This window comes from Leuciscus leuciscus, assembly GCF_965113295.1.
Source record: "Leuciscus leuciscus genome assembly, chromosome: 15".
In the NCBI taxonomy this organism is placed as follows: Eukaryota; Metazoa; Chordata; class Actinopteri; order Cypriniformes; family Leuciscidae; genus Leuciscus; species Leuciscus leuciscus.
The window spans coordinates 5,417,681-5,442,437 of record NC_138739.1 but is presented as its reverse complement, the minus strand read 5'-3'; the positions used below and the strand labels follow the sequence as shown (position 1 = coordinate 5,442,437).

The 24,757-nt window shown below is 36.8% G+C and overlaps 2 protein-coding genes across 2 annotated transcripts in view; one reads left to right on the top strand and one right to left on the bottom strand.

The window, feature by feature from the left end:
* Window positions 1–21: 21 nt before the first annotated feature.
* Window positions 22–17,869, bottom strand: LOC309476328 (cortexin-1-like). Its single transcript, XM_082139624.1, has 2 exons — window positions 17,746–17,869; window positions 22–2,176 (listed from the first exon to the last, which is right to left on the bottom strand). The coding sequence occupies exon 2, from the start codon at window positions 1,381–1,383 to the stop codon at window positions 1,120–1,122; it is 264 nt and encodes an 87-aa protein (XP_081995750.1). The 5' UTR covers window positions 1,384–2,176; window positions 17,746–17,869; the 3' UTR covers window positions 22–1,119.
* Window positions 17,870–24,286: 6,417 nt separating this feature from the next.
* The window catches only part of uhrf1 (ubiquitin-like with PHD and ring finger domains 1), a 55,927-nt gene continuing 55,456 nt past the window's right edge, over window positions 24,287–24,757 (top strand). The window contains exon 1 of the mRNA XM_082139023.1: window positions 24,287–24,464. The gene's annotated coding sequence lies outside the window, so the exon portion shown is untranslated. The remainder of the gene's footprint in view (window positions 24,465–24,757) is intronic.

Here is a 24,757-nt window from a genome sequence, read left to right as displayed (position 1 = left end):
TATATATATATATATATTAAGAGTTTTATAACATGTAAGACAAAAAATTTGATTTATGATTCAATGTGAAAATCTTGTTCATTAAAAGAGAGGATAAGAGAACATAGAAGTGCAATAAATGGAAAGGATCGAAAGAGTCCTGTTGCAAGACTTTTTTGTGAGTGTAACCATAAAATATCATCTTTTTTCTTTCTTGGTATTGAAAAGATAAAACAGTACAAGAAATGGAAACACTGATTATGTGAGGAAAAAACTAAAGAGGCTTTGAAGGTATGAATGAGTACTTTTGTCTTTAAGTTTCTGTGACGTTTATTGTATGAATCTTTTTTTTTTTTTATGGAAGATGTGACCTTGTTATTTGATGACTCAATTTTTTATAATGTAGAAATGGGTAAAACATGCAAACTTGATGAGGATGTGTTCTGATTGGGTGACTGTTTCATTTCGATAATTAACCTTTTTCACCTATTAGAGTGACGGCTTGAGTGGAGCTTGTAAACTGTTTTTAACTTTCTTCGTGTGAGTAACTCGAAATGTAGATGTTTTAAAATCTTCATGCATTGTGTCTGTTGTGCACCCTGAGGAAGGCTATTAAGCCGAAATGCGTTGGTATATATATTTTTTTAAACTATTAAAGTTCCTCTTAACACAAAAGTGTTACTGAATTCCCTATTTGTACTTGTAAATAAATTTTGATCAATGTTTCATTGGCTGAACGATCGATGGTGCATCATCTATCCTTATTTTCAGTTGTGTTAAATTAAATATGCCACCTACTAAGGTCCATTGAGAAGATTCATCATCTTTTACAATTAAGATATATCTACATCAACAATGAAATATGTACAGTCGTCGACTTTGTGTAGGGTAGTAACAGTTCACAGTGAGTGTCGTGTTGGGCACCTTGAACCACTGACTTCATGCTCCGCGTGCATTCGTTGTAGACCGTCCTGAGGATGTAGCTACAGCGGAAGAAATGGACGACCCTGTTAATTAAGATGTGTTGGGAAAGTAGCGTACATTGACGCAATTGGTATGCGCGACTTTCAAGGTGCTTTGCCTTTGGCGTAGTCGGCGCCATGAGCTACAGGTTGGGCTAAGGCTCTCTCGGTCATGTGACTACACCAAGGCATAGTCAAACTGGCCCCGCTCGAAGCCGTCTTTATGATCGGTCCAAGAGGAAGAGGGCATTCGGCTGTAGGGATCCAGCAATATCCGGAAGCAACGCACCAACAGGAAAATCAAAAACAGCATCAGGAGACCAACGAACGCGAAGGCCGTCCTTTGCTCGGAGTCTCCTCCAAAAGGTGGGCTGCTGGGAACCCCAGCGAACGAAGGCCCCGGCAAAAGCAGCTCATAGTCCAGTGTGGACACATCGCTCATCCTCCAAGGAGGGCGACGGCAGAACTTGCAAGCTGTCTGGAGGGTGGGTTGGACTGAGAGGTTGGCCAGATTGGTACAGTGACCTCGATGTGGACAACCGAGGCCAAAGTCAACCCTCCCGACACTTCTGCCCGCGTGACGGACACGCAAACTGACACAAGTGGAGCAATCCGGGACTTCGCTGCTCAAAACGACAGGCCTGTTTATTTCAGACCTGTCACATCTGATCTGACCCTCAAGTGGCACGGCGCAAGTCGATGGGACATGACACAACAGGCTGCCACGGTGGATAAAAACAGCAGCGCGTGCAGGGACTCGAGTCACACACTCGTTCCTCGTGGCTCTTCGCTGCAGGGCTAGGGCTAATTGGATCCAGATGGGACGCGGTATGCAGGTGTTGTGCCCCACGTTGGGCGCCACTTTACACTAAAGCAAAATTTGCACCGACGGCAAGTTTCTCATTTCTGGCTTGTGCAGAAAGTGGCAGACAGAAGAATTTCAGGCACCTTATCGGATCAGCAGGGCACTAGATCAACATGCGAACCGCTGCGAGCATTAAATGAGCCGTTTTCAGAGCCAGTTTGATTAGTGAGCTGCTGTCTGTCCATTAGGTTGGTAAATCGGATGATCTGCTCCTTCTTGCTTGCCTCTGAACGCGTTTTCTCACACAGAAACGTCTTGCAAGGTTGGTACTATCGATCGGGTTGGGATCAGATGTAGGCGGACAGCACAGAGTCAAGGAAATGACGCCTTCGCTGCAGTGTGTTTGGCCTCTGGTCTGTTGTACTTCAACCTGTTAACACACAACATACACATATTCAACATTTAATTCAGCCTAGTGGCATGACTATTAACTGTTCCTAGCCAAAACCTCAAAGTGAAGCAAGATTATATGCTTTTTACCTTAAAAGACTGTCTACTGAATCTTAACACAAAATATATAAAATAAGTACATTTTTCATGTTTAGTTTTTTGGAAGTTCTGAAGAAAAAAAACTCAAGTAAGAAATAATCAAGGCATGTTTTATATACTATTTATTACTTGTAAGTAACACTATTTAAATTAACACACAAAAACATGTTTTTAAATGCATATTAATCTAAACTGAAAAATAATGTATTATTAAATATTTGAACCATTTCAATTTATATCCATATAAATAAATGTATTAGGAATATTAATACAAATGACACACAGATACATTTTCTTTAAACCATCATACAAAATATTAAGTAAGCATGCGTTAGAGTAATTATTTTGAAATATCAATGTAAATATAAAACATTAACAATATAACCATATAAAAGTGAAATCAGTGTTATAATATTTTGAGTTAGTTTTATATTTTTCGTTTTTATTTTAAACTTTCAGTCATTTTGTTGTGTTTTTGTCATTTTTATAAAACAAGTTTCAAGTTTTTGTTTTTATAAAATATGTCTATACCATTTTTATTTCAGTTTTAGTTTAAGTAGATCAAGTTAAACTAAATGAAAAAGAGAAATATTGCCATGTCAACTAGCTGAAATAAAATATGTTTTTATATATTTTATATTTATTTTATTTCAAACAACAACAAAAAAATCTTTTTTTAATGGTTTTAGGCCCAGTTAACTAAAATAACCCTGAGTGAAATAAGTCAAAGATTTCTCTTCAAAAATGGAATATTTCGGATATATGATATGCTATAAAAAGTCATATTTCCAGAAAAGACTAAGAGGGCAAAGGACATGAAAACCACATATAGCAGGTGTTTCAGTACGGTGTTAATCATGTTAATGATGTGGAGGCTTTAGAAAGTCAATCATCCATTAGGATAGAGTGAATGAGTGTTTCAACGAATCCAATCAAAACTCCCATAATTACCCTGACATTCTGCGTAACGGTGAAACTGATTACAAAACGGTGATACCAGCAAAACTGTGTGTTGTAAATGTCGTCTTTATCCGTCAGTGAGGCGTTTTAACGAAGCATTAGCCGACTGTTGGAGGAAACCAAACAACCATTCATGAATAATACGAGTTAGGCTGTCGCTAGTCTGGGATCACGGGATACGAAATGTCAGCAGACGATTATCTTAAAGCTGAACAGCGACGGCGTGATTAAAGCGATCGGACGAAGACGAGGGGAAAGATGGATGGTGGGCACAGAAGTGGCTGGCGCTGAATGGACGCGTCTCAGTGTCATGATGAATGAGAGGAAGATGTGAAGATCTGTGTGGCGCTCTCTCTCTCTCGGCCACTTCATCAACTGGACTTAATCAATCAGGGCTTCATCAGACTCACTGAACAGAGACAAACACTCAGAGAACACGTCATAATGGAAGAAGAAATCAAACAAAAATACTAATAATAATAATTCATTAAAATTTTTTTTAATAAAATACTAGTAAAATATGCTATCAATTATATTGTTATTCTTTTTTGTATTTTTATTCATGATTATTATTATTATAATGAAATGAATAAATAAAATGCTAAAAAAAAGTTAATACATATTTCATTTATTTATTCATTCATTTAATAATATTAATTATATATATAATAAAATTGCCCATAACAAATACTACTAATAAAATGTGCAATTGTTATTAATTTTGTATTCACATAATTATTATTGTAATGAAATTAATAAATAAAATGCTAAAAATGTTATAATACATATTTTACTTATTCATTCAATACTACTAATAATTATTTATATAGTGAAGTATATTTTGAAATGAAGATAAATTATTGTATTTTTATTAATTCATAATATAACGTGCTGTAAATTGTTTAATTATTAGCATTTAATTAATTTATTAAATATATAAATACTAAGCATGTTATAACCCATATTTCATTATTAGTACTTTATTCATTTCATCATAATTTTTATGTCATTATAAATAAATACATAGTACTAATAAACATGCTTTCCTTTATTAATTGCATTTTTCATTATTAAATACATAAATAAACAAAATTACTAAAAATATGCTTTAAATTATAATGTGTATAAATGTTAATATTTACCTAAATGTATATGGTTATCTTAATAATAATAATATATTAATACTACTAATAAAGATATGCGATCATCTTATCTGGGGTGATTCGCATGAAGGAGTCTGAGAGTTTGATGACGAATGTTAAAGCTCATATTGAGACTTTTGCTCCTTCTGAACCTCGAGAAGAGAACTGTGAGGAAAGCTCTCCATGTGACCTTGAGGCACTGTTGAGATGTTAAAGCCTAATGTTATGTGTTTTATATTTCATACGCCGGTGGGTTCAGCATTCGTGCTCGAGCAGATGGTGCCCCAGCAGGTCTCCGAAAATCACAGGTCACACAAACAGAGGACATTAAACCCTCTCAACGACTTCACTCTGAACTCGGCTTGACTGAACCAACTCAGAGACGAGCGGCGTGAGGAATCAGGCCTCTTTTTTCCAATAACAAGGCCGGTTGCCAGATCCTCAGGTTCGGCTTCATGTTTTCCATTACGGCAGCAACTCAAGCCTGTGCGTGTTTGAGCAAGACTCTCGCTCATCCTTTTATTCTGCTGTTCCTCGCGTTCATAATGACCCTCAGCGAATCGGTGACGCGCCTCAGAGCCTCTGGGACGCTCATTTACTGCCGTTAGAGTCCGTGTCGAGGGCCAAACAAACTGCATTTCATTAACCAGCTCCTCGGGGAGGAAACGCCAGCGTGTTTTTGCTTTCATTTCAGCCTCCGAGGAAAACGACTGAAGCCGATCCCATTATTCACTGACCCCCGCTAGAGTCGTGACGCGCCGAACACACGGATTTGTCATTATTTGTCCCGAAAAGCCTCTCGAAAACTAATTAGAGGCCACAATCGGATGAGAAATGAAGGTGGTTGGCTTCAAACCGAACCGTACCGAGGGCTAAGAGAGAATCGGGGGAAATTCAGGTGTTTATCAAGATAAAGATTTGAACGAGAAGTGTAACATTCAAAAATAAAATTGAGGGGAAAATGAAAAATATAATAAAATATAATATATAATATAAATAAAGTCAAATAAAAAGGCTAAGTAATAAACCAATAAAAAAAATTAAAAAAATGAGCATAAAATATATAATAAAATGTTAAATAAAAATCACGTAAATAAAAAAGTAAAATAAAATGGCTAAATAATATGAAACCGAGCATAAAAACATAATGAAAAATTAAATGAAAAATATAATAAAGTAAAATAAAAATGCTGAATTTAAAACAAAATGTAAAATAAATATATAATTATCTAAAAAAAATTATATAATAAATGAAATATAAAATAATGAAAAACAAATGCTGGTTTCATGAAATCAAACTCTTAGGGGCCGTTTACACGTCACCGCTTTCAACTAAAAACGCACTTTTTAAGCGTTCCGGCCGACATCTCCGTGTAAACTACAAAAACGTGAATCTCTGAAAACGGTGACGTCATGCACATGCGTATTACGTTATTAGACTTTTTTTTTTTTTTGCACATGAAAGGATACAGATATTAACAGCAAGAAATAAAGGGGTATACGGAAAGTATTTTCACAAATCAACACTATAACATTGTCATCATGAAAAATGAAAGATTCCTTAAAACAGACTCAAGGATGATAGATGTTGTCGAAGCCTTTGAGTACAAAGGATTTGACATTTTCTTGAAGTAAAACGGGACTTTATATCAGAGGAGAACATTCTAAAATTGCGATTAAAGTGAATGTTTCTGGTTGTGTGAAGATGAAATTTCTCCAGAAGACAAAGTAATAACACAGTATCATCAAGATTAACATCCTTAGAATAAAAATCGGACATAAAACATTTTAGATTATGTAATGTGTCTATAGACACTATAACGAGGATCGTTTTGATCGTTTTTAGTACATAATTGTCGTATAAACGCAACCTTATGAATGAGGTTTGCTGAAATTGTCCAACCAAGTGTGTGTTTATCAGGATAAAACGGGTCTGAAAAGAAGGAGCCATGTGCAGGTCTCAGGGAAACGCCTGGAAACAGACCTGATGCCATCCATCACAGCCCTTACTGGTGACATTCTGTGATTTTTCCTTTTATATTTCGGTTTGTCCGTGTTCATTCATCAATAACGGATCGCTATCGCCGCATCGGCAGGATTGTGGGAAACGTCCGGGTCACCTTGAGCTCGGGACAAACTCCAAGTGTCATGTGTGATGGAAAACCGTACTGTACTGCTCAAGCATCAAGATGTTTCCCTGATAATACAATACAGTGTCAAATAATTAAATATATATAAAATAGAACATACATTTATAGTAAAATGTAAAAAATTAAATATCAAAATAATGTAATAAGTTAAATGTAAATGTTAATAAAAAATAAATTAAAAAAAGCAAAATCATAAAGAAACTATGTAAAATAAAAAGAATAATGTAATTAAATATATAAAAAATGCTAAATAATAATTTTACATAATGTAAAAAATTTATAAAATAAAAAAATATTATATATAATATAAAAAAAATAAAATGTAAAAAATAAAATATATAAAATAAAAATGCTAAATAAATAAACTACATATACAATAAATGTATAATAAAATGTGAAATAAAAATAATTTATAATATAATATCAGAAATATTACAATATAATTTAACAAAAACAATAGATATGATATAAGAAAATATATCGTAAGTCTCAATCTGATCACAACATTAAATATATTAAAGAGAAGTTCTATTTTATTTTCTATAAGTTATGCCACAGATAACTCGACTTTGGTGAGACCAGAGGCTCTTTTTCTCTTTTTCCATCTAATCTCATCACTGTTCGAGAGAGACAACTGGGATATTGAAGCGGTCTCACTTTATTATTTATATTTTCTATAATGCTTGCGTTCACACCACACGCGAATTGAGCGCCAAATTCGCGTCTAGTTGGACGCTTGAACATTTTGAATTGGACGCGCGTATAAAGCGAGCATTTGAAGCGAAATAGAAGCAAATATATTCGAACGCGTGTTCGAGGTGAAATCCACTTCTTGTGGGAGGGGCAAGTGCTAGGCGTTGTCTATTTGCAAGATGGCTGATGTTGATCGAGCATTCATCGAGAGAGTCACCGCTCGTATTTGCTCTGGAGAGCAGAACAGCGGTGTAGGGGTCATCGTCGCCGTACTTGGTCCACCAGACCCTCCGGAGGCGTTCCTAGTTTGGCGAGTTTCACCACTTGCTCCAGGAGCTGCGCTTTTAGCGGTAATTCCGCATGTCCCGCGCCGAGTTTGAGGACCGGTTGTCCCGCATCGGAGCAAGGATCACCCTCGCCCTCACCCACCTAATCTGTCATTTATTTTTGTTTTGATGATAAACGGAGCCAGCCTCCAAAAGTAATTAACCTGTCCTGCGATTTGCTTTATTTCTTCTCACACAACACTGTCCAGACACGAACTATGATCTTATACACTGAAGTATGTTGGTTGTCTTTACATTAGAATAATGTTTCATATAATCTGGATTTAGATTTGGAATAAATAGCATATTCAATACAAAATGAATATGTCTCATATCTTGAAATCAAGTTTTTATGTGATAAAAGATTTGCTTTGTTTTTACTTCACCACGTGACAGCAGCAAGCAGGCTCCTGATTGGTTAACGCGGTGCGAACAGGCGCCAAAGTTCAGATTTTTCAACTCGGGCGTCAAACGCGAATTCGCTTCAAACGCGTGAATGCACAAAAAGCACCAAATAAAATCACTTGCGCGTATCGCACCAGACGCTCAATTAGCCTCTTTCGCGCCGCGCTAAACGCGTCTAGCAGGATCTCCAGACGAGCGTGAACGCGTCTTGACTTAACATGGAAATCACTCGCTCCAGAACTCAATTCGCGTGCGGTGTGAACGCAACATAAGGATTTCCGTTTGCAGGAAAGACATTCTGAGCTCATTCTGAGATTATTTCTGACAGCAAACATTGTTGACGTGGCAAATCTGAAACAGAAGAACATGTTCAGCAAAGGCTCGAGTTGATCGCCATCTAACCCTAATTCTGTCTTTGAACAACAATAGACATATTAAGAAGAGATTATGAGTTGTGATTTTCCTCCCTGTGGCTGTACATGTACACCGGGAACGCTTCCAAACTGTCCTACAATGGGTTTATTTCAGTTCACAGCCGTCATCTCTATATAATCCTCCTCTTGACAGCAGGAGACAGAAATCTCACCCCACGCGTTTGCTGAGTGGGCAAGAAGAAGAGAAGACGTGAAGACGCCTCAAACTGCTGACCCTCCAGAAACACCAGGACAGGAGGGAGAGAAACTAGTTTGATATTCATGCGTCCGCTCGGGTGTGTGACGCTTGAGGAATGGGGCTCGCAGGATTAAGAAAACGTGTCCATTAGCGTTTATACATGACATGTTAGCTTTAGCAATCTCATATACGTCTCCATACGATCCGTGTGTGTCCAGTGAGGACGATTTGCGCACAGTTTGAGACACTATTGAGATCCGGATTTAGATTTAAGGAAATGTAGAAGTAATATATTATAAAATGTAAAAAAAAAAAAAAAAAAATTTTTTTTTTAGATATATAGATAAATAAATGAACACATAATAATCTTAAAGTAAAAATTTAAAATAAAGAGTTTATAATATTAGAAATAATATGATAAAATGTAAAATAATTTAAAACGATATAAAATTTAACGTTATAAATTATAAAATCAAAAAATATTTTTTTTTTTAAGTAAAATTGTTTAAGATATATAAAATAGAATGTTAATAAATTGTAATATATATATATATATATATATATAAATAATACTTTTTTAAAGTAAAAAAGAAAAAAAATACGCAAATTATAAAAATACATATAAAGAACGTAAGAATGTAATAAAATGTAAAGAAATATATAATTTGTTATAAATTATATATAAAATAGAACGTGAATAAATTGTAAGAAAAATGTTATATAAATACTTTTTTAAAGTAAAAATTTGTATTTTTAAAACGCAAATAGTAAAAAAAAATTATTAAAAAAATAATAAAATGTAAAGAAAATATAATTTGTAAATACAACTACTTTTTTTTTTTTTTTTATGTATCAAATTGAACGAAAACATAATCAATTGCAAAAATAAAAGGTATATGTAATGTAATAAAATGTAACATTTCTAATATATTAGAAATATGAGTCTCATACGTCTCCATACGACGTGTGTGTGTCCAGCGCAGACTTTTTAGACAGGGTTATTAAAGTTGACAAAAACAAGAGTTCTCCGCGGTATCACTGAAGAATTATTAGCGTAATTCAACAACAGCGGCGTGACTCTGAGCCGCTGCGCAGCATAATGACTCGGATACCTCAGACCCAGCTGGCTGTCCGTGGAAACAGCCGTGTAATTTTCCCTTAAGTGCCCGTGTCACCAATATCTGTCAGAAGCGGGACCTCTATACAGACGGCCTGCTGCTGATGGGAACGATTTTAAGAGCTTCGGTCCTCAGTGTCAAACACACACGTCTCTCCTGCTGCCGAGACAAGCACAAATATAGACAAGCTCCACATGATAACTGCTCATTTAAACCAAATGAAGGAAAAAGATGGCTTTGAACTCCTGTGCCTGTACAGCAATACAGGAATAGAGGATAATAAATAGTGCACACACACACACACACACACACACACACACACACACACACACACACACACGTGTGTGTATATATATATATATATATATATATATATATATATATATATTAGGGGTGTAACGGTTCACAAAATTCGCGGTTCGGTTCGATACGATACACTTGTGTCACGGTTCGGTACGGTTCGGTACGTTTTCCATTGGCTACAGCAAAAATAAATAAATGCCAGAGAAATTTCCTTGAATTAAATTTTTTTTAATTATTATTTTGTTTAATGAAACTAACATCATAAAGTATGATTTTTTTTTTTTTTTTTTTTTTTTTACTGAGCAATAATGGAGCTATACTTGACTCTTCTTATGAGCATATAAAACAAAACAGCTCCTTGGACAAAATGAAATGTAATATTGTAGTAGTAGGCTAGTTATAAACACAGGTTTATTTTAGTTCAGATTAACATTTGAGGGCAGCAATTGTATTCATAATGTCAAAATAAAACAGACATAATGTTACTTGAAAGCATTATAGCCCACTATTCCTGACAAACTTCCATACCTTGCATTTAGTGTTACTACACTACATGGTGAATGTTGCTGATCTGTGGACATCGGCCAGTTCATTCATGGCACGATGTTTCTTCCTGGTTTCCACGTCAGCGCTGTTTGATCCGTTAATAACAGAGAAATGTGCATGTTTCTCACTAGATCTCGCAGCGATGTTATTACTTCAGTGGCGAATTCAAAAAGCATTTGAAATTCAAATGCATTCTTTACTGGTCTGGATCTCTAAGCGCTGTGTGGTGTTGCTTGATCAGGCTCGCGCATAGGGGCTCGCGAGTCCCGCTTCACAGGTCAAAACTGATAAACGGTCCACACAAACACAATAACAGTAGCTCAGTTTCGTTCCTTACATTGCATTTGCCAGTTGATGTTGTGGTCGCGCCAGCCTCTATGAGCGCGCTTGCCACCCGCGACGCGCCTTCATTTGAAATAACGAAATTTTGGTCGGCAGAAAAAAATGGTCCAATTGACCATTACGTTCGGTACGTAATGCGTACCGAAAACCGAACCGAAAGCCTCGTACCGAACGGTTCGATACGAATACGCGTATCGTTACACCCCTAATATATATATATATATATATATATATATATATATATATATATATACACACACATAAAACCCGTTTTATACCCGTTTATTATCTGTTCTTGTCTTATGACAACATTGATTAACTTTAATGATCCACTTCAAATTTTGACTACTGTTATGTGTATATGGAAAGGAGTGACTGAATCATTATTTCAAATGATTAGTTCAAAAGCACTGATTTATTTATCAACGTAACAAGTCGCTGCCTTTATGAATGTAAGTGAATCATTCACTCAACCGATTCGTTCAAACCATAGACTGTAAAAAAAATATGGACGACGTCCCTTCGCTCTCTTCCATTGGTGAGAACTGAAGCCGCCAGTGTCCCGATATGGCGCTGACATCTTGGGGCTTGAGTCTGCGCAGTAGCGATCTCGGCACCAGACCTGCGCAGTCGTGAGCAGGAAGTAAAGCCGCAAAATCAACGCTCCGCCCTCACTCTCGGTGTGAAATAATTAATTATAGAAAATTTTATATTAAATTTAAAGCTCCAATCTCCTCAGTCCTCCGATCCCCAAAAAAGTCTGTTGGTGCTTCAGTGACTACTTCGCTCAGAGAACCTGTCAATCACTGCTGTCAATCATGACGTCACAACACCGTTTTTATAGCATCAAATAACTAACTAAAAACAAACTTATTTTTAAAACAAACACTTGAATTTACATCAGCGTGATAAAAACTACAGTAAATGACAGAAACCACCTTCGGAAAAAAGATATTTGAAGTGTAATTAAATTGTTTAGTTGGTCTCAAGTCCCGTTGAATAACACGGGGAGGCGGGGCTTATGACCTATACTAGGACCAGTCACCGGGGGGCGATCGAGACGTTTTGGCTTCACTTTTCAGGGCTTGTGCGGCAAAAATATATGTGTGGCTTTCCTTCTCAAAAATACTGACATTTAGATAAAAGTACTGCATATGGAGTATCGTGAAGTAAAACTTTGTAAGGACTGCTGGCTCTAGATCAGTCTACATCAGTAAAGCATGAGATGGGATGACAGAGGAGTTGGTGTCAGCACTCCTGATGTCTTTAATTCACATCCCAAATCAAAGCATGAATTATTGAGCCGCCGGAGCGGATGATGGACGGAGGGAATGGCAGTGAGTGAGCGGGTCGGACAGCGCTGGGCCTTAGTGGACCTCAACAAACGAGGGCGAGTTGTGGAAACAAACTTTTGAACTACTTTACTAGGCCTACATAAACTTATATTTACAGTAAATGCTACTAATAAAACTACACGCTTAAAATCAAAAACACTGTGATGAACAGCGACTTGTTTGTCAGCTGTAGGTATTTTTTAAAGTAAAAAATAAATAAAATAAAAAGATGTGCTCCACAAAATAATGGCATGGAAAATAATTTTGTTTCATCAGTCTGATGTGATTCACACACACACACAAAAATGTGTGTGTCATTTAACCCTTTCGCACGTACGATCACACCGGTGTGATCAGTCTAGGCTGGTCCCTGGAGCGTACGATCACACCGGTGTGATTAGAACGGTCAGTACATGACGTGATCAACTGCTAAATTCAAATGGGCTTTCCCGCGTTGGCTGGCGCTGAGCCAGAGACAGGCGCGCTCATATATCACAACTTTTCAGTGTTTTCAACCACATAATGTTTATTTTAGGTTTCAGACATATAAGTACTAAATAAACAATACATTTAGAGTTTATAAAATACACACTGATGTCAAAGGAAGAGGCAATAATAATCCTTTCCATTATAATTAGTTTTATTCATCAGATACACATTGTGTAAGTAACTTTAAAGTTTACACTATTCTTCTCCCAGTTCACCTGCCACTTACTTGTTTTATGTATTTCGGGAGAAGTGGATGAATTCACGTGTTGTAAATCCAACAGATCCGATTCTCTGAACTGCGTCTGCGGCACAAACTAAGATGGCGGCGCCCATCGCGAATACAGCTGAACTAACGCGATCGTTATAAAGGTGTTTAAACAACAAAATACTTCCACTTGCATATATTTGACAATCGGAATATCAGATATTTCATGTCATATCTAACAAATTTGTGAATATTTTGAATAAAAAAGGAAAAATGACATAAAAGCAGATCGTCATTCATTCAGCTCTGTTGTTGCTGCGGTGTGTCACGTGACAAGCAATGACGCGTCACCATGGAAACCATAAAGTGACACATTCTAAATAACGGTCGCCTTGAAAAACTCACGCTGGGGGGTCAGCCAGAATATTTTAAACTTACGTGTGAAAGGGTTAAACTGGTTCTTTTTAGTGATGTGAATCAAATGCATGCATTTACAAACAAATGACTCATTTAAACCGGTTCTTTTAAGTGAATCAAAACATATAGTGCAATCAGCGTAGTACGATTCACACAAAATGAGTAATTTAAATCGGTTATTTTTAGTGAATCAACGTACGATTCACACAAAATGAGTCATTTAAACCAGTTATTTTTAGTGAATCAAAAAATACAGCGCAATCAGTATTGTACGATTCACACAAAATGAGTCATTTACACCAGTTCTTTTTAGTGAATCAACACATACAGTGTAGTACTGTACGATTCACACAAAATGAGTCATTTAAATTGGTTCTTTTTAGTGAATCAACGTACGATTCACACAAAATGAGTCATTTAAATCGGTTCTTTTTAGTGAATCAACACATACAGTGTAGTACTGTAAAATTCACACAAAATGAGTCATTTAAATCGGTTCTTTTTAGTGAATCAACGTACGATTCACACAAAATTAGTCATTTAAATCGGTTCTTTTTAGTGAATCAACGTACGATTCACACAAAATGAGTCATTTAAATCGGTTCTTTTTTAATCAACACATACAGTGCATTCACTGTTCAATTCACAAACAATTTACTTTTTTGAGCCGGTCCTTTAAATGAGTCATTAAAAAAAAAAAAAAATCTCAAGCTCAGAAGTTAATGTTTATATAATAATTGAACAATTGAATCAAAAGCTAATTATGTAAAAAATTATATTTTTGTAATGTACCATGTCTAAAAGTTTCCCAGTATAAGCAACAGCATTAGCAAGGAGACACCTTTCATATAAATGCAGAATCGACATGCAAGTTCAATAAATGCTCAAATGAATTAGAACCGAATCAAATTCAAACAGAACGCAATCAGGGAATCCAGTGTGTAGATCTTTCCAGCAGGGTCAGAGGTCACAGGGCTGATTGTGGGACAGAGTCGCCTGAGGTGAGCTGACAAACAAGTGCACGCAACTGAATACTGAACAGCACTCGCTCCGCGGGGAGAGACATCAGCAAATATGAGATGAAAAGTGTGTGACGCCGTCGGGAGGGCAAGATGGAGGCGCCGGAGGAGATAAAACGATTCCAGGCAAATCTTGACAATGGGAGATCCCAGCGCAGATGTACAGGAGCACAGCTATTAAGAACGGATTATTAAATCACCACAGATGGAAAAGAAAATGCTGATTCCAGGCAAACGCAACAATCACTTTGCCAGCGCCCTGAAAGCTCAAATTCATCTTTCAACAGAGGCAAAAAAAGCTGGAGAAAGATGCGGTGGCGCTGGGGGCAAAGAACAGGACAAGGTTAAAACTAATATCCAGCTTTTCCAAATCCTGTTGCCTCACGAATATATCCCAAACTAAACAAATCTGAAGAAGAAAACGTCTGGTGGAACATATACAGGACTGACTTCAAAACCATTATAATAACAAAATGTTTTGCCAATGTTCATATTACGTAATGAATTATATAATTATTTGTTAAAAGATGGCGATCCCGATTCAAACTCCCACTCGATCTTATTCCTAAATGACAACGATGCTCTTGTGTCTATTAAACATTTGACAAAATCATTCCGGAATAATTCAGATCTGCGTTTGATCCAGAGCGAGTCATGTATTGTACAAGTATGAAACTGCTTCACATACAGTCTTTTCAACCACACAGTATTGTTATTTTTGTGTTGCAAATATTCATATTAACACAGAAGAACTGGGATAAAAGTTTTTAGTTCAGATATAGGCTAAACACTGATGTCTACGGTAGCGATCAAAATAGAGTAAATCATCTTTTGAAAGCAACTTGGCGCTTCAAATAATGATTTTATCAATTACGCTGTTACACCAGTAGGTGGCGACAAGTTACTGTTAAAAACATGTATTTATCATTGAATCATTCAAGAGTCTCGTTCAAAACACCCTGATTCATTCAGTAATGAAACAAATAAGTATTTATGAGGAAGTCATTGAAACCAATTTCTTAAAAGTCCCCCTGTGGTGAAAATCCAGCTTTTAATGTTGTTTGTGTGTCTATATGGTGTTTTTAATATGCTTTAAGACAAACCATGTGTAAATTCATAAGTCGACAGCATTGCTGAGTATTTTCTCCTTAAAACCAAAAGACAGTCTCAAACACACGCTTTGAAATCGCTGGTGTTTCTGACGTCACAAACTACCTTGTAACCAATCAGATCAACGTGTGATCGTCAACGAGTGGATCTCTGAGCTGCTGTGAGTGAGTGGAGGCGGGGCTCATTTGCTAAATGAGGCAAGTGTGTCGAGTTACATTCAATGTATGAAGACATTTTTTCAAGGAAAAGTCGTTTAAATGTCATATTGGTGATCAAAGATGAGTTTAAGGGATACAATTATTGACTACAGGGGGACTTTAAATAATTCATCCAGATATAATAAACATTTTAAATAGACCGTAGCAATTATCATTTTGTCAGAACCTCTAGTAAATTACATGTCATTTTGTTTAGTTGTAGTAGTTTTGAAACAAAAAACATGATTCTAAATTTATGCAGAATCGTGCAGGGCTAAATTTTGCGAACATTATGGGATTGATGTTTTTGACTGTTTTCTGAACATTCTGAAACAAGTAGTAGCATTTGAAAAATGTTAAGACGAATATCCAAATAAAAAGTTGCAAAACAGATAAACGTATAAATAACGTTTTGAGAACATTATTAAAGAGCAGATAAGCGAATATTCTATTAACATTACAGGAAGAACGTTTGTTCATAACACTGAGAGAACGTTCTGATAACGTTCCGTTAACTGGGTAGTTTGCTTCCTAATCTAGTCCTGCTTGCCATTGTAAGAATAGCCGTTTGTTCCTCTTTTGTAAGTTGCTTCGGATAAAAAGCATCTGCTAAATGCATAACTGTAAATTATAACCTAAACAAACTGAAATAATCAATCCCAGTCCTGTGTGGATTATCAAACGCTTTCAGAGTCGGTGGTGATAAATGTCTTCATCTGAACTCTGCAAACCACTGCCAGCTGTAATACGCAAATGGAAATGTGAATATAAGTGCATTAACTAATGAAAAAGTATTCAAACGTGATTAAATTCACATCGCTCGTCTGATCAGGCCTAAAGATGTGCATTATCATACGGCTACGCCCCATCCGTCACATCAAGCTAATTTTCGAGTGTAATTGCCTGACGCTGTAATTAATTTCGACTGAAGCGTGTACTATTTTTGCACCGAAAATCTCATGAATTGTTTCTGCCATGTACTTGCTGACTAAGATTAATAACGCTGAACTTTACAGCAATGCTTTATGGATATGGGAGACGGACCTAATTGAATAGGAGCAGATCAGCAGCAAAAGTTTCCATAATGTGAAAAATGATCCTAGATCAGAGTGAAGTATCTGTGCCATAATATCTCCATTATATCAACTAGGCTTATGTTTTATAGTCTTATTTCATTAAAAGCAGATTAATGCATTGTTTTAGAAGACTTTTTATACTTGGTTCCAAGCCATACTTTATAATTCATCAATTTAGGTTTGATATAGAGCTGCATGTAGGCTGACTTTCATAATATACTGATTATATCTCAAGGTTTTTAATATATAATCATAATGTGTATGGTGTGAGAAAAGATGTAAATTTTTGATGAAGTGCATTATCATCAAATGTAGAAACGTGCCATCAAATGTGCCTTTAAAATGTAGAAATACCCTGAAATTAGATATTACCTTGATTTAACTGTATTGAAAATGACATAGTATTTGTATTAATGCAAAAATATATAATCATGGAACTGAACGAAAAAAGTGCTGTGGTGGAAACATGCTAGTATACCATGGTACTCCAAAGTGTGTGTGGGGGGGGGGAATAACTATCTTCTAGTTTTATATATTATATTACTAATATGATAGTAAGGTGGTAATAATGATAACTAGAAGATATGGGATGGTAACACATGTGGCCATGGCATTTTTGTACCAAAAAAACAAGGTAATATGGTAACGTTACGTACAAACAAAAACATACATAAAGTAAGTACTTCAAAGAGAACAAGGTACTAGTACCATAGTAAATGTCCAACAAACATTTTTACTACTTTCCTGTTAAAACGACCAGCTTTAAGCAAATACATCCAGTAATCTTGACTGCCTTAAGTTTAAATTCAATTTTTAGGCTCTATATGACCGAATAAATTAAAGTTTCTCATATTTCGTCTAATATATTTAGTTCGTATTCTGCGTAAAATAACTGATATTTCATCTTTACTCTCATATATGCCGTTCAAAACGCTTTACACATCTACATCCCCCTCAGATATTTATTAATACAGATTAAAATGACATTTAAAATGTAAAAACTCACCTGTATGGGGTTAAGTCTAATCTGTGAGGAGAATCGCCTCATCTGCGTCTGGCGCGAAACTTGGGCGCGTTTAGCCACTGCGCGTTCACGCTGCCGCTCCAACTGATAGCGCGCGAGCAGGCGCGCGACCTGCTCTTAAAGAACCCGCACGCACGACAGAAACCAATCACAGAGGAAAAGAGGGATTTCTTTCATTATTATTTATTTACAGAGATTGACTTGTATCTAGCAGGGTGAATGTGGTAGGCCTACTATTGTATAAATACCTAATCATTAATAAATCATGAACAAATAGAATGATTAACAAGGACAATTCTATTTACTTTAGTTAATAAAATAATTAATAAAATAATCTGTATAATAATAGATTAGTAAAATAATCTGAATAAATAAATAACTATATATTATGTTTACAGGCCTATATTAATAATAAATATTAATTTAACATAAATTCAAATATTATATATAGAGAAATAGCAGCTTATATATAGAAATATAATATTTGTAATATTTAATACGTTTTAGTTTTTAGTTTTTCTGGTATTGTGACAGTTTCAACCACAAATGTAATGTTTTTTTAACATCAAAACAAAACACAATCTATCAAGTCACCGTTATCAGGGGTTCATGTGAAGTGTCATAAAAATTATGTTTTGACTGCTCAGAAATAACAACATAACACATCCCTCTGTGATCAATGTGGCCCCCCATCTGTTCATGACAGCATCGGCCATCTGCTGCCAACAATAAACCACATTCGCCCAATTACATAACATGGATCTTTCCCAAATGACTAAATTTAAACAAATATGATGCTAGGTTAGGGGAAAAAAACATGTAAATTATAGCATTAATATTTTAGGCCTGCTACTTAGTAAGTGATTTCTGAGAAAGGTAAATATTTGAAATCACCAAAACAAACACGCGTCAACCCCAAAGGATCACGCCCCTATCTTAATAGCTCCGCCCCCAAATGTACAAACATGCTATGCAACCATAGACTATAAAAATGTATGGACGCAGTGTCCGTGACGTCACCCGTGGTGTTTCTGAAGAGCATTTTTGAAGCCTAAAGTGGGCGGAGCAGGCCGTCGCCATCTTGGCAGCGCGTCACTCCCGGATAACTGAAAATGGGCAAAGAGGCGGGATTAGCTGCGGTGACGTGACGGCTAACAGACAGCAGACAAATGGTTAGTAGTGACAGCAGATGCAATACACCTGTCACTCCCTTAATTATGCACAACTTTACGGCTTAATATAGTTGAGTTATAAAAAAATTCACCCCCCTCACAGTTGTCATGAAGGGCAAAATTAGCTGTATAGACCAAAACCACTTTTTGCACCTGCAGGCTGTAAACACATTTTTTTTCTGCTGTAAATTTGAGCATTTTAACATGTGAGTCTATGTGATCGACTCTCTTTTTCAGCCTGTCTCTTGTGGCCAAGTCAATGAATTGCAGTTTAAGTCACGGTTGTATGCGACACACGAGTGGACACGCCCCCTTACTGTTGATTGGCTACAAGTGTGTCCTGGTGCTGAGTCCGATCCACTTTCAACAGATTATCTCAGAAATCACTTACTGCACCTTTAAAAAATATCTTTTTCTGGAAAGATTCCATGGATTTTAAAGGTTCTTCATGGAACCATCGATGCCAATAAAGAACTTTTATTTTTAAGAGAGTGTGTCGAATTTTCCTCAGGTTTCCAGTCTGACCGAAGGCCCTTTGAATCTATAGGTCTTAACCTTCCAGAACACAGCGAATCATCCAACCGAAGGTGGCGACTCGACCATCTGTGCTACAACACACTCTGCCAGCCCTGACTAGTGCCAGTGTGAACCCTGGCTCTCCCGCGGGTCACCGTGTCCGCAGACAGAGTGATCTGACTCAGAAACCCTCGCTGAAACCATGAGGTGTATTGGCAAGCTCGCGACTAATCTCCTTAAATCTACTTGTAAGTTTGTCTTGTCATTAATTTTTCTCTGATACCGTTGAAAACACAAATTACTCTAGCGCTAATTAACAGTTTCTCATAAATCTTCCAAACCTGTCATGTAAGTTGATATTACTGTGTGTGTTGTTCTTTTCTGAGGAGAGATCAGAATGTTCTTCATTGAAAGTTGCTGACAAGCAAGCTCGGAATTGATTCATTATGCATGTGATTTAAAATAAAATTTCTGCTGGGTCAAAGTCCAACTAAAAAAACTTTTCAGACATGTACAAAGACAATTCCATGGTGTTTTGAACATATACCACAATCACACTAAAAAACACTTGCTTGCTTGTAATAATATAAGGAAAAGGCGTATTTGAGTGGACAGCCGTTTGTAGTGTTGTCTTAAACCATCAAGTGCAGTCATTCAATCCCATAATGCACCTCAATAACGGTTTGCATGCACTGTGAGCACCGTGCCGAATAAATTCCCGCGTCTCGCCAAAAAAATGGAGCATTTCAGTCGCACTCGACGTCTGAATTCGTCGTTTATATTCACCCATTCATTGGCTTTGTCTGAAATCGCCCTAAATAGAGCACTTTTGGATGGGACAGACGTTTGTAGTGGTGTGCGAAATCCATAAGGGATGTTATTGAGTGCACCCTTCACCTGTATTTTGGACTACAATTGTGGATTACCCTAATAAAGCTGCGTTTAATCTGGCAACCCTGTCCTGTAATGTGCTTTGGGCAATAATCTATTAGGATTTAAAGTCCCCCTGTAGTCAATCATTTTTTCCCTTAAAACTCATCTTTGATCACCAAAATGACATATTTAAACGTATTTTTCCTCGAAAAAAAAAAACTTCATGCTTTAAAATAGCTTGAATGTAACTCGACACCCGTGCCTCATTTAGTATACGCGGTTCTATGAAAATGCAAACGAGCCCCGCCTCCACTCACTCACTCAGCTCAGAGATCCACTGGTTGACGATCACACGTTGATCTGATTGGTTACAAGGAAAGTTTGTGACGTCAGAAACACCAGCGATTTCAAACCGTGTTTTTGAGACTGGGTGCTTCTCAATTCTTATATTTTTGCATCCTCGTTTCCTTTCCTCGTGTCTCAGCTCTGCCCCCTAAAGGACGCGAGGGAAGGATGCAAGGAAAGAAAATGAGGACGGAGGAATCGCATGAAAGCTTTTTTATACATTGGAATACTTGATCAGTCGAGCGTCATTTCACAGCGTCATCAGCAGCGCTCAAAGGATCTGCCCTTATGTTGTTACAGTTTGGTTATTTCAGAAATTCATAATATAGGCTATGATAATAAAGCAAGATACCCTGTTGAAATATGCAAGATCTGTGGTTTATTTAAACTGCAAAGGTAAAGTATAAATTAAAATGATTGTGACCGATGTGAAGGGGGAGGAGAATTTATACGTGCGTCACGATTAGTCGATAAAACTCTTCCGGCAAAGGATACACCTGTGTATCCTCGCTCATGACTCCTCAGGAAGCTCCTCACTCCTCAATCCTCAGCTCCTCGCGGTGCAATTAGAGAATTGAGATGTCCTTCAAGATGGCTGAGCTCGATCGGTTTCCGGGTCATATGATGGAGGACGGAGGAGTGAGGAAACGAGGAGGGATATTGAGAAGCGCCGTATGTCTTTGGTTCACAGCAGTTTTAAGGAGAAAATACTCAGAAATGGTGTTGACTTATGAATTTACACATTTGTCTTAAAGTATATTAAAAACACCACATAGACACATAAATAACATTAAACGCTGGATGTTCACCACAGGGGAACTTTAATGGTTTTAACATGCCACCAATAGAAGGCAACAAATTACCCATAGAGAACCACAGAGCCCATTACAGTTTCCATTCAAACCAATTCAATTCCCATTATAACCATAACATTTTTTAATGATTTATTTTTTCAGCAGGGTAACTACTCCAACCTGTAAGAATTTCATATATTTTTGTAACACAAATGAAGATCTTTTTAATGAAATCTGAGAGTCCCTCCATTGACAGTTACGTAACTACCAGTTTCAAGCCATTTAAAGGGATACTCCACTTTTTTTGGAAATAGCTTAGCATAGATCATTGAATCGGACATGACCATTAGCATCTCTCTCAAAAAAATGACCAAAGAGTTTCGATATTTTTCCTATTTAAAACTTGACTCTTCTGTAGTTACATCGTGTACTAAGACCGACGGAAAATGAAAAGTTGCGATTTTCTAGGCTGATATGGGATATAGGAACTGTGCTGCCGTACCATGAGTCCAGCAGGCGTAATGATATGACGCAGCGCCTGAAAATAGTCCCCAGCTCGGTAACTTCCAACGTGACCGGGACTAAGTTTGTCTAACCTATCCGATTTTTAAGTCTGACGTCACGCGTGACGTTTAGCCTTTTCCGGGTCCAAGCGCTCCTCTCGTCCAGAAATAACAATGGTGGAACCTGTAAATTTATTTACGATCACGTCCTTCTTAGTGAGGCACCCTTGGCGGTCAAAAAGGGTTTAAATTCCTTTAACACCAACAGAGTGGTTAGTGTAGCTCATCACTCAGGTGGCATAATTAAGGGTAGAGTCCAGGCATCAATGAAAAAGAAGATTTACGAGGTTGAAGTGAGTTAGCTCGGGACACGGGACACAGCACTGCGGCATTGTAAAAACACTCAATAATAACCAAAACACTAGCGAAAGCGGTAGAGAGGACCTGGACTTTGGACCCGGAAAGAGTATTATCGGAGAGTGGTTACGTCACGACTTAACAACCGAATTAGACCTATTTTCAGGCGCTGCGTCATATCATTACGCCTGCTGGACTCATGGTACAGCAGCAAAGTTTCTTGATTATATCGCAGGAATGAGAGTATAGTTCCTAGCCATATCAGCCTAGAAAATCACAACCTTACATTTTCCGTCGGTCTTAGTACACGATGTAACTACAGAAGAGTCAAGTTTTAAATAGGAAAAATATTGAAACTCTTTGGTCATTTTTTTGAGAGAGATGCAAATGGTCCTGTCCGATTCAATGATCTATGCTAAGCTATGCTAAAAGTGGTACCGCCAGACCCGGAGTTCGGCTGAATGGATTCGAAAACGGTAAAACTCGACTGTTTAACTCTGGGGGATTTGTAAAATGAGCCTATTTCCAAAAAAAGTGGAGTATCCCTTTAAAGGTAGTAAAAACATCATACAAGAAACCCACGTGACTCCAGTGGTTTAACCTCAGTGACAGGACCTTTGTTTGAACAAAAAAACACAATTTACCAATTTATTTACAAAATATCAATCTCCACCACGTGTTCACACAACACCTGCTCTCGCGTCACGCGACAAGAAGATATCACAGAATTTTTTTGCGTTAACTATCCCTTTAAAATGATGCCTCGTTAGGTTTCTAAACAGAATGTGTGTGACGGACCGTCCCTTGGAGGCAACACTTCAGCGTGTTGCTCGTTAAAAAGAGAAAGCTGAGTGTCGGGTGAAAGCATGTGAGCCGATCGAATCAATAATCTCCATAATGAGATCCGTGGGGCGTCATTACCGCACATGCCTCTTCTTCCATAACGAGCGAAAAACACGCCTCATTAACCTTTACAGTTTACAGTTACATATGCACAGTATCTGGGTTTATTTCTTTAAGAAGGGGGAATCCGTTAAATGGAAAGAAAAGTCATATCTCAGACAGTTGTTTCTCCTGTACAGTTAGATAACACAAATCTAAAATCAAAAGTCAGTCCGTGACCAAGCAAGACTGTCAGCCATACCAGTGACTCTCACTGAGCAGATGATGAGGGCTGGACCAGAACATGTTGACAGGAGAAGGGAAGTCTCTCAATGGGTCACTTCCTCTGCATGTGAGCAATAATGAACAATAAACAACTCAATCACCGTTTCTTCTTTGTTATTTTATAGGCCTACTTAGACATTTGACAGCCTCGCCCTTTCAAAATGTGTTAACAAAAGCTTTTAGGTTTGACCGCTGACTCAGCTAACAAAAATATCATCTTAGAATGTTTTGCTAATCTTTCCATTAGGCTATGAAAACATTATTTGCGAATGTCTTATGAACATTCAAAACGTCCATGTTTTTTTAAAGTAAGAAGGTTATCGTGGTTTAGCCCATGTGAACGTAAAATGAACATTCCATTCTATTATCTTGAAAATGTTATGATTTTTTTTTTTTTTTTTTTTTAACGTTCAAAACGTCCAGTTTTTCATGTTCTAAGATGATTATATTTGGGTTATGCAAAAAATGACAAAAAGGACGTTTCTTTAAAATGTTTTATGCAAACATTACAAGAACATTCAACAAATATTATTAAAAATATAAGGACGTTCCAAGAATTTTGTTCTAAGAATGTTTTCTCTCAACATTTACGAGAACATTCATCAAATTACATCGTGGCATTCCATGAACGATTCCAAGGTGATTCCATTTTGATAACATAATGAAAACATTCAGCAAATAATAATAACAAGGATGTTCCAAGAATATTGTTCTAAGAATGTTTTCTCTCAACATTACGAGAGCCAGTCAACCGCTGAAAACAGAAACACAGGCTCATCCGGGCTACTGAAGTCAGCAGTGCTTGCTAGAAACGGCTTTTCTTCGTGGAAGTTTTGTATTTTGGCGAGCTCATAAATTATTAAAAATCAGTCAAATCAATATTTTGTGTACAGTTATTTATTTTTTTCATCCAGTATCATGGACTATTTGTGATTATTGTTTTGTACATTGCTGGATTATAAGACAACAAACAGGTACGATTTTAATCTCAAATCAATATCTCTTATCTCCATAATTATTTATGTGTGATAATGTACATCCAACCAGTTGTTATCTCCAAATAAACCCCTGATGCTAGACCTAATCCCCTGTCGGAGTTTATTCTGAGATACATTATCACTTAACTTTATAAGAACCTTCCATAAACATTATTTTAAGAACGTTTTGTCCTAACATTTACATTACTTTTAAAGAACAATAGTGAATGTTATGGGAACATTCCCTGTTAGCTGGGCTGCACTTTGGCTTTAACTGTGATTTTGTAGTA